Source organism: Platichthys flesus, chromosome 19, assembly GCF_949316205.1.
Source record: "Platichthys flesus chromosome 19, fPlaFle2.1, whole genome shotgun sequence".
NCBI lineage: Eukaryota > Metazoa > Chordata > Actinopteri > Pleuronectiformes > Pleuronectidae > Platichthys > Platichthys flesus.
The window spans coordinates 11,352,809-11,366,613 of record NC_084963.1 but is presented as its reverse complement, the minus strand read 5'-3'; the positions used below and the strand labels follow the sequence as shown (position 1 = coordinate 11,366,613).

The window sequence follows — 13,805 nt, the reverse complement described above, 5'->3', positions numbered from 1 at the left end:
GCAGGATCTATGCGATGACCTGGTCGCTCCACTGATTTACCAGCAGCAGAGCCTCCTGCAGCCGGACCCCGTGCACTGCCAGACACAGGTAAGGTCCTAACTGCGGGTTAGAGATAGATTCACAAGAAGTGGATCAATACCTGGGTCAGAAATATACTTTAACACAGAAATGACAGCTCCCAGCAGCCAAATCTCTTAGGAAGAGAAGCTCAACTTATATTAGGGATGATTTCTTTTGTAGACATCTACTGGGACTCCCCCCAAAAACATCATCTAACGTGCACTAAAACGTCGTTCTTTAATTAAATTATAGTAAGAAGCTTCCATTAGGGTCAGTTATAACATTTTTAAGTTAATTTATGACATTTAGTTCAATATAAATTGAAAAAAAAATAAGACTAATATTCTAACGGGCTGGTATGCTAATTCTCTAATTAGCTGCGGGCAAATGTGAGAGTATGCTAGCGGGCTAATATGCTAACGTTCGAATATGCTAATCGTCTAATATGCTAGCAGGCTAAAATGCTAATGGAATATTATGCTCGCGAGCTAAAATGCTAAAGGTATAATACGTTAGCTGGGTAATGTGCTTGTGGTTTTTACACAATTTCAAGGTGAAAACCTATTTATGTTTCAAATATTGTTTAAAGGCTGATTATCTTTAAGTTAACTAACCTGTATTCTTTCTATGTGTCATATGTGAAGTTAAGCTTGTACTTACTATGCAATGCTCGAGTTGTACCTGAGTAATGTGTTTATGTATATATTTTACTCACTTTTTTCACGACATGCTTGTCTGCAAACAAATGCCAGTGACCAAAAGGAATGCCTTGTGTTCGTGTTTTAACTGAGGGGAGTCACATTGACAATGTTAAGATGAAATGATTATACAAGGGTCTGGTTTAAATATGTGCAAGTTGTGTTTTTGACTGATGACACAGACGATTAAGTTTGTCTGACCTCTTGTTTTTGTGTTTTCACGTCTTCAGTTTGACAATCAGCAAACAGAGACTCGCACTAAACACCTGGAGGTGAGGCTGAGACCTATTGGAGTATTGTAAGTACATACACACAAACACACACACACACACACACACACACACACATGGACACACCTACAAGGCTCTGTTTTTATCTTCAACCCCACTTTTATCTGTCATCTAATGTGTCTGACTGTGTTTCTGTAGTGATAAAAAGGTGATTTACGGGGCTCCAGGAGACAGAGTTCCTCCTCCAGTGAACGCCCGCAGTACACAGTAAGTCTTGTTCCAAGTGGTCTTATATTTCATTTATTTATATTGACTTGTGGACCTATGTCCCAGTTAACATGTTAGTTTCTTTCCTCATAGTTTTACACAGTGGTAATTCATGCCGTCTGTCTGTTTTGCTCTGTTTCCCCACAGAAAGAGAAAGCTTGTGATCGAGGAGGAGGACGACACGCAGTACATCAAGAAGCCGCCCAACGCCTTCATGCTGTATAGGCAGGAGCAGAGGCCGAAAATTATGGCCAAGCTCAAAAACTCTGCGGCCGTCAACACCATCATTGGACAGATGGTAAGTGTCTTTGAGACTCTGAGTAACACAAACTTCACCTCACCTAGCAGCGCCTAAGACAACACTTCTTAAACCTCTGGATCTGTTCATATTGTGTTTGTGCACTTGTCAGCCTGCATTTAAGCGTGGTTTTGTGTTGCTGTGCTGTATGCACTGTTAACTAACATGTTGTGTGTCCACAGTGGAAGGCGCTCTCTAAAAAGCAGCAGGAGAAATATTATGAAGAATATAGGAGGCTGAGTCGGATCCACAGCCAGCTCTACCCTGACTGGTCAGCAAGGGACAATTATGTAAGTTCACTGCTCTCATACAAATCATACATGTTCACGTTGTTACTATACATGATACAACACTGAGGTGTTATCCGCTGACGTCAGATAGAATGTTTAAAGTATTTATTTTTTGTTTACAGGGAAAAAAGAGGAAGAGGAGCCCTAGGAGAGCTTCAGCTAAGACTATTGATGGGGTCTCTCCAGGAAGTGGCCATCCTTCCCGATTTGCTCCTTCATGGAGAAATTCACATTACAAGTCATAGGGAGCAGTTTGAGCCTCCTCCCCTTAAAGCACATCTGCAGCTGTGCTCCTCTCCACTGACTCTTGCTCCTTTTTTAGATTTTACTCCACTTTTATGCAATTTTACCTTGTGACTGTCTATGAATCTCAGTCAATCTTGCTGTTTATGTTTAACAATTTATCTTTTTTATAATGTTTACCTCTAAGATTGTACATATCATGTTTTTTTACTATTGGTGTTGTTCTACTCATTATGATTGAAAAGCACTTTGGCTCCATTCATGTTTTTTTGAATATCTGCACGTATAAATAATAAAATGAAATGATTCCTCTCATCATGTCCTGGTCTGAGTTTTGATCGAAAGCTGTTGTAAAAAGTTTGATTTGAAATACTTGATAGCATTCAGTTTAGTTTTACACAATTATGTATGAGTCTTTGTGAGAGTTATGCTCATGCGGAGTCCTCAAAGGTTTTATATCAGAGCTTCATCCTATGGCTGAGAAAATCTGAGTTCCATTGTAACTCCATGGACTGAGTTCAGTAGAGATTAAGTCCCTCTGACTGACACATTGTTATTATAAATAATAAGAATAAGAAGTGGAGAAATTGAAAAAAGTACAGACATTATTAGATTGCTGCTCAGTCATCAGCATGTGAATTTTTTTTTTTTATCCATATACAAAAATAGGCAATAATATTGATGATTAAATAATAATAGTTTCATAATTTCCCCCCCAACACTGAATTTCCCACGTGATTAATAAAGTATCCATGTATCTATCTATCTATCACACAGACATTAAAAAATGTAGCTAATAAAAAAACTTATGTTATTTATGGTACAAGTCAGAAATCCCTTCTGAACTGACTGCGCAGGATTAATTTAATTTAAGTTGTTAATTTAATTATTTATTTTTTAATTATATAGTGTAAGATATTGTGCAATTAAATTGCTAGGAGGGTTAATCCTGCCAATTTAAGGTGGTCAGTATCTTGCCAAGGACACGTAAGCATGCAGATGGGGAAGAGTGGGAATTGAACCGCCGAACTTGTTGAAGAACGACCACTCATGAGAAACTAAGCACATCAAGAAGATGGACAAATGATTGTGTGTCTGTGTCATTTTATCTTGTTTTTAATACACATTTCACAGAAATTGTAAACCATTGTATTTTCTACTTTACTACATATATTTGACAGCCTTACTTAAAAGTTACTTTTATATTTTTTGATTTTAGATACTGGATGATTTAACATGCTTTAAAAACCTATTGTTAGAGAATAACCCAGTAGTTTCCAACCTTGGCTTCTGACGCCTTACAAGCATCACAGTGTGGGACACATTTAATTCAATATATTTCTGTCGGTGTATGATAAGCACTAATAATAACAATGATTAAATAATACAAAAACACAGACACTATACAATGTAGTTAATAAAAGTTTTTTTTTTCTTTTATCCTATTTATGGTACAAGTTAAATACCAGGTCTCATCTATTTATCAATCTTTATAATGGAGGATGACCGCTAGAGGCGCTGCAGGCCACATGACACCGGAAGTGCTCTTTTTGGTTTTCAACTTTGAACTCAGGCTGTGCACGCTGGAAATGTTACTCAGAGACCCAACGTGGATTGTGAAAGATAGAAAATCTAGTGAATGAGTTACATTCAAACAGAGTCTCAGTGTCTCATGTTTTATTTCTGGATTGAATAATTGGACCCCTGAACGTCGTTAGAAGGTAAACAGCCTGAGCGCTAATGTTAGCTTGTTTACACTGTTGTCTGTGTGCTGAAGGGAGTTAGCTGGAGGGTAGCTCCCCTTCTTCACATCTGTGCTCTACTTTTCATATATATTTGGTTATTTACCTTTTGATAATGACATTCGAGTCACATGTTTTAAACAATGCTAACTAAGCTAATATTAGCTTGTTCACACACTGTTCGGTGAAGGTAGTTAGCTGTGAAGTAGCTCAAGTGTTATTACATTTGGTTCTTTGTTTTTGATAATTTTAGGATTTGTCCGTTCAATAAATGCTACTTCCACGGACTGTTGTATTAGACCGTATAAGCTGAATCTATATGTTTTCATTAATCTGCCAACTGGGTGTATATACTACAATCATTATACACAAGGAGTGATTTAAGGTTGGACACTGAATGAAAGCCCAATTGAGCAACCTGTCTGATATAAGAGGAGTCCCCTCTCCCGTCACAGATGAGTCCTCGTATAATAACAAGTTATACATTGTACAGTGACACTCTTATGATAGTGAGGTTGGCTCATCAGTCCGTTGTTCTGTCACAGATGGGGAAGGTGCCTAAGAAGAGGAGCCTTGCTGACAAGGTTCGAAAGACCAAGACCTCCATTGAGATAAAAAACAACCCATTTGAAGTGAAAATTAACAGGAAGAAATTTGATGTTCTTGGGAGAAAAACCAAGCACGATGTGGGTCTGCCTGGTGTGTCTCGATCCAAAGCCAATACTAAGGTAAGAGAAAATGCCATATTTGGTCATTACCAACCTTGAGGCAAATCTGGGCAATAAGGCATAGCAAAGAAAAATGGGCCCATGAATAACATAAAGAAGATTGTAAAGTCTGATGAAGTCAGAGAAACTAAAATAAGAGATTAGCTCTTCTACTGTTGCACTATATCTGTCAGCCATGGGTCTCAGCTCCGCACTTACCTAACACTATCTGTGCTGTGAAGCCTCATGCTCACAGAATCATGCTGGGAGAGAGATTTCTTGCAGCTTTGTAAGGACAGAGAGAACCATGAACCAAGTTTAAGTGAGGACACAGAAGAATCTGCACACACGACTAAATATTTCCTCTATTATTCATCTTGTGATTTTAGAACTACTTATGTACCGTATGTAAATATGAGATGTGTTGAAAGGTCTTGATTGATCAGTTCAGCAGCCTTAACGTAACTCTTGTTACACTCAAAGGAAATATAACTGTAACTGATAAATAATCAATGTTTTTGAATCATGTTGGATCTCTGTGACTGTGGGTTTGTGTGACATCGTGGTTGTACCAGAATCACAAGCAGTGTTGTTGATGTTTGATCTGCAGAGGAAAGAAACCCTCCTGAAGGAATACAAACTGAAGAACAAGTCCAGCAAATTCATTGACAAACGACTTGGAGAGTATGACAACAAGATTGCACCAGAAGACAAAATCCTGCAGAGGTTTGCGATGGAAAGACAGGTCAGTGTTGTGATTATGCATAACCGACATCAAGTCCTGACATGGAAACAGAAATCATAATCACTGTCTGATGCTCTATTTAACCTGCTTTGATATTACTCAAACTTCAGTAAAAATTATGAAATAAGAGTAAACAAATGGGAATGTTTGTATCTGAGACATTAGGTTGTTCATTTTAGTCTGTCACTAAAATCTCTGATCAGTTCTCAGCTTGTATTATAAGTTTTGCATTGTCTCTCAGCGTGTCCATGACAAGAAGGATATGTACAACCTGAACGAGGAAGAAGAGTTGACTCATTATGGTCAGTCCCTGGCTGAAATGGAGAAATTCAATGACATGGTGAACAGCGATGATGAAACAGAAGAGAAAGGACTTCTGTCAGGTGAGAATTGTTCAAATCTAAATACCACATTAATGTTTTTGCATGCAGATGTTTAATTTGATGGATGTGTGTTGATGTGGCCACTTCAGATTGTTTCTTTCATTTTTAAAAACACTGCTTTCTTGTCTTTGGGATTCATCAGCTTATCATGGTTTAAAGATATCGATGTCTTTACCTAAATCCACTCACATTTATGGGAGCAGGGTAATAAAATAGAGAACAGTAACCTTGAATTTACAAATTTACCAACTTTATATAATCAAAACATAATTTCGCAAACCTGGTGGCTTTTTGCTTGGGTGTACAATTATTCCAAATATTGAGCAGAATTATTCATAGGACATATTATAGATCTGGTCCATTATAGTGACAGCATTTCTGTTCCTCATCTAGCTGAGCTGACAGCGGCTCACTTCGGAGGAGGGGGTCTCCTTCGAAAGAAAACATCAGGGGATCAGCATGAAGAGGAGGGAGGCCATAGGTCCAAATCCAGGCAGGAACTCATCGAAGATCTCATCCAAAAGTCCAAGCAGGAGAAGGTGAGCTGCTAACGTATACCCGTTGATGGAGACTTTTTTGTCTCCTGGATTTGGATCCTCACTGACCGTGATTGTAGTGATTTTGTGGAGGAAACGGTGGTTTGGTCCAGGTGATTCACTTTTGGGTTCTTTCTCAGCGCGAGCGGCAGGTGCAGCGAGAGGAGGCGCAGGAGCTCACAGAGAAGCTGGATCTGGACTGGAAGAACATCCATTCGCTGATGGTGAAAAATACCCCCAAAGCAGAACAAGCTGACAAACCGGAGGAGATGCCCAAGGTAGGGACACACCAATCAATTAGTGGAATGTTGCTGTGTTTTTATAACTGGCAGAGCCTGATATGTCCTTGTTCTCCTCCTGCTTCCGCTGTGGGTTCCAGCTGGACCCGTATGACATGATGGTCAGAGAGCTCGGCTTCGAGATGAAGGCTATGCCCTCAGAGAAGCTGAAAACTCCAGAGGAGATCGCCAGGGAGGGGAGGGACAAGCTGCAGAAACTAGAGGTACATTGTCAGAGAATCTTTATCTTCTTGTCATGATCGCATCAAACATAAGTTATTTTTAATTCTGTGTGTGATACTAGAGTTCTTTTGCTCTGCTTCCTTCAGGCTGACCGTCTGAGGAGGATGATGGGAGAAGAAGCTGGGGACAGTGTGCAGAGTCGGAGCCACATGTCTGCTGATGACCTCAACGACGGCTTCATCCTGGACAAAGACGACAAGAAGACCCTGGCTTATCAGGTACGAGACAACACAACGTGGGGATGTTTTGTGTTAGTTTGTCACTTGAATACTTTTTCCCATTTTTTTAATTATTTTTACTTGAATACAGTGTGTTCCATGTCATTGATCTTTCGTGTTCCTAGGATGGAAAATGGAACATTGGAGAGCAGTCTGGGGAAAATGAAGAGGAAGATGAAGAAGAGGGAGTGAGTGCTGAGGTGGATGAATCAGAGGAAGAGGAGCAAGAGGATGATGGAGATGAAGGTGAAGATGAAGGTGACGATGAAGATGAAGACAAGGAGGGAGAGGTGGAGGACGGCAGCAGCGAAGAAGAAGATGGCCACTCGGACCTGGACTCTGAGCAAGAAAGCGAGGATGAGGGGAGAGAACAGGATGATGAAGAGACCGGTGCCGAACCGAAGAAGAGTCTGAGCGAGGAGGAGATGAAGGGCCAGCAGGAGGCAGCTAAAGCAGAGCTGCCATACACATTTACCGGTAAATACACACATAAGTAGATTTAAAAAAAGAAAGAAGATGGTTTCTTTTTCAGATACATTTCTTAACACGTCTTTTGTAATGGAGTTACTTCAGAGTTTTAATCTGAAATAAAGACTGTTTGCGAGATAAATATCATCAATGAAGCGGAGATTAGTTTTCATTTTCTCACCATTCTCCCTCAGCAAAGCATTTTATGAGTATGTGTTTGTTTTCCTTCAGCTCCAGAGAGCTACAGTGATCTCAAAGATTTGCTCCATGGCCACACCCCTGACAACCAGCGCCTCATTGTGGCCAGGACTCAGAAGTGCAACCACCCTAGCTTGGCTGTAGGCAACAAGCTCAAGCTGCAGGTACACCTTGAAATGAGCTTCATTTATGCAAATGATGTGGTACTTTCGCTGTCGTATGACTTTAAATTGTGATCTGCGTTTGTCTCAGAAACTGGTCGGCTTTCTGCTGGAGCACATCGGAGAACTGGCGTCTCTGAGTCCACCTGAACTCACCACCGTAGATAAACTCATACCGTGAGTCCACAAAATGTCTTTTCTATCTCACACCTGAAAAGAAATGTTAAATTCAACTGTGTTTCTTCACCTCCTTTCCTTGTTTTTTTCTTTTCTTCTCTGCAGAGAGCTGTACGGCCTGTGTCAGATGTTCCCGGACGCTGCCTGTAAGGCGATGCAGAGAGTCCTCGGAGATGCTGCTCACAGCATGGAGGAGGTGCTTGAGGTCAAAGGGCATATTGCCTTCCCAGACCTAGACATGGTAGGGATGGTTACTGTGAATCCAATAAACTGTATAAATGATTAAGTATTATAATTAGATTTTGATCAATTATAGTGGTAAGTATTTGTTTTTTTCTGTCTCTCAAATGTGAGAATCCTCATGAATTTTCTATAATTCCTGATAACAAAATGTATCTGGGATTTTTCTTTTTTGAGATTATCCACTGTATATGGGTTAGGGTTAGTTTTTTTGTTTTGAGAGATGTTGGTACAGTTGCATCATAGTTGAAGAGGGTTTCCTCACCCCAATGGAAATTCCACTGCTTGCTTTCCTTATATCACATGAAAGGTAACTGTTGCTTATTCCTTTCCTATGTGTGTGAAGCTGATCTACCTGAAGGTGACGGCCCTGCTGTTCCCTACCTCAGACTTCAGGCACCCAGTAACGACTCCAGCTCTGCTTTACATTAGCCAGGCTCTCACCAAGGTATACGGCACCTTCAGTGTGATGTTATTGTCTGTGTTGTTAGCGAGGATTTTGTTCTCTTTGATTGTTCAGGCCTATTTGTGTGATTGTAATTTCTTGTGGGATTTCACCATGTCTAATTCTGTTAGAGTCCAGCCCTAATCCTAATATTATTACCCTATCCTTTATTCTATTTAGTTTTTGTTTTCATTTATACGCCTCAGATGTTTAGTTTTAATTATACATTTTTTTAATTCCCAGAGCCGCAGGTGAAACACAACATTGTTTTCATGATAGTGAATTTAATCATAACACAACCTTCTCTGGCTGTTTGGTTTTCAGTATTTCACTTTGCCATCATCACACCTCTGTGTGTTTCTGTCCTCAGTGTCCAGTCAGAACGTTACAGGACGTGACCTCAGGTTTGGTGCTGTGCTGTCTGGCAGTGGAGTACGTCTCTTTCTCAAAGCGCTTCCTCCCTGAGCTCATCAACTTCCTGGCTGGAACACTTCACCTGGCAGTGCAGGACAAGACCTCTCTAGGTAGATGCACATTTCAACATGTATGTTTCATGTATGCTTCGATGCCAGCATGAAACAACATAAAACAGCCCTGACGGACTCTGTTGTGTTGCAGGTTACACAATGGTGCCACCTTTTAGAACATCGGGGAAGAACAGCGATCTGCTGGTGTTGTCAGACTCTGAGTCCTGCAAGAACTGGAGCAAGAAGAGCCTGCCGCTGTCCGCCGCCCAGCACCTGGAGCTCACAACTGACCAGGACAGAGACCAACACAGGTCGGAGTGTGGGCATGAAACATCTGCAGTGATAAAATCTTTAATTGATATATTATATCTTGTTTTTTTGATCCAGGAAAAATGTAAGCCTAGACTCACACATTCCCCCCTTTGTAACCATAAAATTGAAACAGTTAATTTATCCTCCATAAATATGACATGTATCTTAACTAATGCTTGGTAGAATACGTTTCCCACTTCCTAGTTTTACCCGGCATTGAAGCTCAGCAACATCTACTGTTGCAAGCTGCTCTAGTTTCAGATTAGCTTCAACAGATTTTTTGACCCTCATCTCCTCCAGTAGAGACAAAAGGTTTATGATCTTTTAACCAGACTTGTCAGAACTATTATTACCAGTTCACTGATCCTAAGTGATTCCTAAGTTTGAAGTCTGTATCTATATATACAGCTGACATCCAAAAACATCAGATCTCAGATCCATCTATGTAAAAAAAAAATGATGATAGGGAATAAGATGAGTAAACACTTGCCTGACAACAATTATAGGCAAAGTAGGACGAGATGAGGTGTGAGAAAATCATTTGTCGGATCCTCTCGTGTTCAGTGACCATGAAGAATGAAACAGCGAAACAAGTAGGAAGAGAAGAAGTCCGATTTATTAATTTACACAACTAAGACCTTAAGCACAAGAATACACACGCCCCTCCTACCCTGTACCTGTACAGATTGTGTGGCTCGGAGCTGATAACGTATCACTCGTGTGGTTGTGATGTGTCGCAAGCCCAGTTTCACACAGCAGCTGGTGTGTGGGCACAAAACTCAGCTTCCAAACGGGCTGCAGGAGAGCAGGGCTCTGCACAGCTTGGGAAAATGTACATTTTATTTGTTAATTTACTCACTGACTATTATTACCATAGCATACATAAAACAGAAAAAATATGCTAGGAAATTTCTTTATTTTTCTTTATTTTATATTTTTCTAAATATAAATGAATAAATTAGGAGTCACAAAGATTATATTAACATCGCCAATTTAACTGTTTATATACCTCATATCGGCTAAAAGATTTAAAATTAGAAAAAATGTCTGTCCTTGATCATCGACTAAAAGCCCCCTGAATTATCTAATGTCTTTATTTGAAATCAGCCCTTATCGCACAGTATTTAAATTCATGATGATTCTGACTGGGTTTTACTGTATCTGTTAAATATCAGATATTTACTGTTACTGATTTATTGTTCAGTAAATAATCCTGTGCTGTCTCATACACAGCGCTACATGTGACTCCTGCTCCTCACACCTGGTGCCCAGTCATTTTCTAATTCTGTGCGTTCCTTCAGGCCGCACGCCAACACACACCCACACACCCACACACCCACACACAAACACACACACACACACACACACACACACACACACACACACACACACACACACACACACACACAGACACAGCAGGGGTGTGTGAAGAGTGTAGAAGCTGTGGTTAATTACCGCCCGGGTGATGCAGCAGGGGACAGAGTGCTGTGCTGTCTAAATGTGTAAAGATGAGTACATGTATTTGGAGTCATGCAGTAACAGGGAGCAGCAGTTCATGTTTGTGCGTCTCTCCACAGGTTGATGTGTTTGTCAACCTGCCTGGACTTGGTGAAGCGCTGCTGCCTCCTCTACAAAGACCTCGTGTCATTTCCTAACATCTTCCAGCCAATCCGAACGCTGCTTGCCAAACACCTCTCAACCCAAACGTTACCAGAGCCTCTACAGGTTGGTGTCAAAGTTTCTCTCTCACTCTCTTTCAGTTTCTAAGATTCGCTCATTGCATGTGGATAGTCCGATACCTCTGCTTCGGCGACAGTGGCCGGAGGTATTATATTTTGGGTTTGTTCCGCCTGTCCCATTGCATTTTTGTGAACATGATATCCCAAGAACGCCTTAAAGAAATTTATTTAAATTTAATTTGATAATATTTGTTGCAGGAGCTCCACAGTCTGATCCTGGAGGCCGTCAGCACTGCCCCTGTGACCAACAGTCGACTAGTGTTTGACAAGAAGAAACCAATTCCTCTGAAGCTGCTCACGCCCAAGATTGTTGAAGTGTAAGCAGCAATGAAGCAAGGATAAAACACACAAATGTTCGGTAGAGCATCTGATTTACATATCTTTCTTGCATTTGAAAAATTTGTCAGGCTGGACTATGGAAAGAAACGTGGCGGCACCAAAGAGGAGCGAGAGAAGGAGCGACTGATACACAAGTACAAGAAGGAGTTCAAAGGAGCTTTGAGGGAGATCAGGAAGGACTCACGTTTCCTGGCCAAGGAGAAGCTCAACGAAGTCATGTCCAGGTGCGGATAAAACTGAAACCGCCATGTGAAAGTGAAACACAAATGTTTCTTGTGAAAGCCTCTTAACCTTTTTCCACATTGTTTTATTCCAGAGACGCAGAGAGGAAGAGGAAGGTGAGGGAACTCTTTGGCAGCTTGGCCACTCAGGAGGGAGAGTGGAAGGCCCTGAAGAGGAGGAAGAAGAAGTGAAGTGTAGAATTTCAGTCTCCACTGTCAGTTCCTGTTCACATGGACGCCTCCTGTTAATAACAACCTGTGTGCAAGGTTTGAATTTCAGGAACTCTGAACAGTTTAGATCCATTTTTCTTTTTAATCATAAGGACAAATTCACCTGATTGTCACACACATTTTATACTGTTTGAGAAATCAGGATTGCTCACAGAGTTGTGAAGAAGACATTTCATGTGATGTTTGATGTTTTTGGAAGTATCACTCAACAAAGCTGCAGTTATTTAGTTTCTATTCTCTTTATTTGCACGAGAACCCATCGCTAGAATTTCTTACACCGGAAAAATAAACCCAAATGTAACTTTAATGGTGTTGTGTGCTTGGTATCAGTAAACAAGGGGTTATCTTCAAGCTGAGTAAGGCTAGGCACTCTAAGCCAGTTTAAATTGTATCCGTAAAGCCAAATTCCACAAATCAAAATCAACAATCTGCACAAGGTGCGACATCCTCTGTCCTTCACCCTCAACTAAGAAACACTTTCTAACAGGGGAAAAAACCTGGGAGTCGCAAGTGAGGGATCCCTCTCCCAGGGAATACAAATATATGTACTGTAACTGTTGAATACCGTGGTAGAGGAGGAATCAATAATGCAAACCTCATCACTTCTGTACATAAGGAACAATTAAGTTCAAATACTCATTTGTCCCTCTTACATGTTCAATATGTGAGACTGGTAGTTCTGTTACACAGAAGTGTTTTTGTTCAGTGTGTCCTCCTAAAGAGAAGAGTTTTCTTACTTTAAATGAGAAACAACACACACAGACACACAATTGCAGGAATGTGTAAAATTGTGTAAAAAATGTGGTTTATGACTCAAACGATCTTAAGCTGTTCATCTTCCGGATGATGCTAGTGAGAAACACATGATCACACCTGCTGATCATGTGATGCAAAGAATTCAAACAGGAAGCAGTCCCTCAAAGGTTGACTGGTTCCCACTAGTCACACCTATAGTCTTACTTGTCTGACAGGAAGAGCTGGTTAAAGTTTGGTTGGTCTGGTTTTCAGTGGTGAACGATCTATGGGACTTACTCGGGATGAAACGTAAATCTACAAAAGATATCGGTCCTCTAAACAGATCAAAAAAACGAATAATCCCCCTGAACCGATTTATTGTTTTTTTCTTCACCCATGTCCTTTCGTACGACTGAGTTTTGTGGATTCCATTTTGTAGTTTTGTAGCTGAAAAATCAACCAACAAACCAACACATGGACAGAAAACAAACCGTCTTGTTGGAGGTAAAACAAACCAACTGTGGGACGTCAGTAAACAACAAACCAGAGAGCTGCTGTGGGACTAAAAGAAAAGGCAGACGTTTCTCAAGAAGACACATTTAGTGGCTGTGCTGTTCAGAACTGTCTCCCGGAGGAAAAGAATCGGAGCCGCCTGCGAGGCCCGACCTTGGTAACAACATGTCTGCCTCGGTCTTCCTTGTTCCACGCGGTGGAGCCTGCAGCTGGGTGCAGCGCTCAGCCAAGGCCAACGTGCTTTATTCTGATATAACACTGGTTGGTTTAGTGGCTACAGACAGGATTATTATTCCCCTTTACAACAAATACTAAAAACCTTTCCTCGTATGAAACATTGTAACATAATGAAATCCTGAAAACAGCAGCTTGTGATTGGTCCACAAACACTTCTGTTGTGTCCCAGATGATTGTTTCACCACTGGCGCACACATACACGCTTACACACACACACATTTACACATGTTATTGTTGCTGTTGTCAGGGGATTGACTGGCGGTTCTGTTGTTCCACCGTCTCATGAGATAACCAGGATGATCAGATGACTGAGTCCAGGCGTCACTGTGTTGATATCAACTTCATTAACTTATGTTGATTCTAGGGGGAGTTGCTTGCCGTGT

The 13,805-nt window shown here is 40.8% G+C and overlaps 1 protein-coding gene across 1 annotated transcript; it reads left to right on the top strand.

The window, feature by feature from the left end:
* The first annotated feature begins 3,640 nt into the window (after positions 1 to 3,640).
* nop14 (NOP14 nucleolar protein homolog (yeast)) lies at positions 3,641 to 12,244 on the top strand. The gene is made up of 19 exons (XM_062413110.1): positions 3,641 to 3,808; positions 4,375 to 4,557; positions 5,147 to 5,281; positions 5,523 to 5,664; positions 6,058 to 6,203; positions 6,341 to 6,478; positions 6,580 to 6,702; positions 6,808 to 6,939; positions 7,065 to 7,416; positions 7,639 to 7,769; positions 7,858 to 7,943; positions 8,049 to 8,184; positions 8,530 to 8,631; positions 8,999 to 9,152; positions 9,247 to 9,406; positions 10,985 to 11,132; positions 11,345 to 11,463; positions 11,554 to 11,709; positions 11,802 to 12,244. The coding sequence occupies exons 2-19, from the start codon at positions 4,375 to 4,377 to the stop codon at positions 11,896 to 11,898; spliced, it is 2,640 nt and encodes an 879-aa protein (XP_062269094.1). The 5' UTR covers positions 3,641 to 3,808; the 3' UTR covers positions 11,899 to 12,244.
* The last annotated feature ends 1,561 nt before the right edge of the window (positions 12,245 to 13,805 follow it).

Coding starts and splice junctions, on each gene's coding strand:
- nop14 (XM_062413110.1), top strand. CDS start 4,375: ATGGGGAAGGTGCCTAAGAAGAGGAGCCTTGCTGACAAGGTTCGAAAG. Junction 6,479..6,579: donor AACCGGAGGAGATGCCCAAG/GTAGGGACACAC, acceptor TGTGGGTTCCAG/CTGGACCCGTATGACATGAT. Junction 11,133..11,344: donor CGTTACCAGAGCCTCTACAG/GTTGGTGTCAAA, acceptor TATTTGTTGCAG/GAGCTCCACAGTCTGATCCT.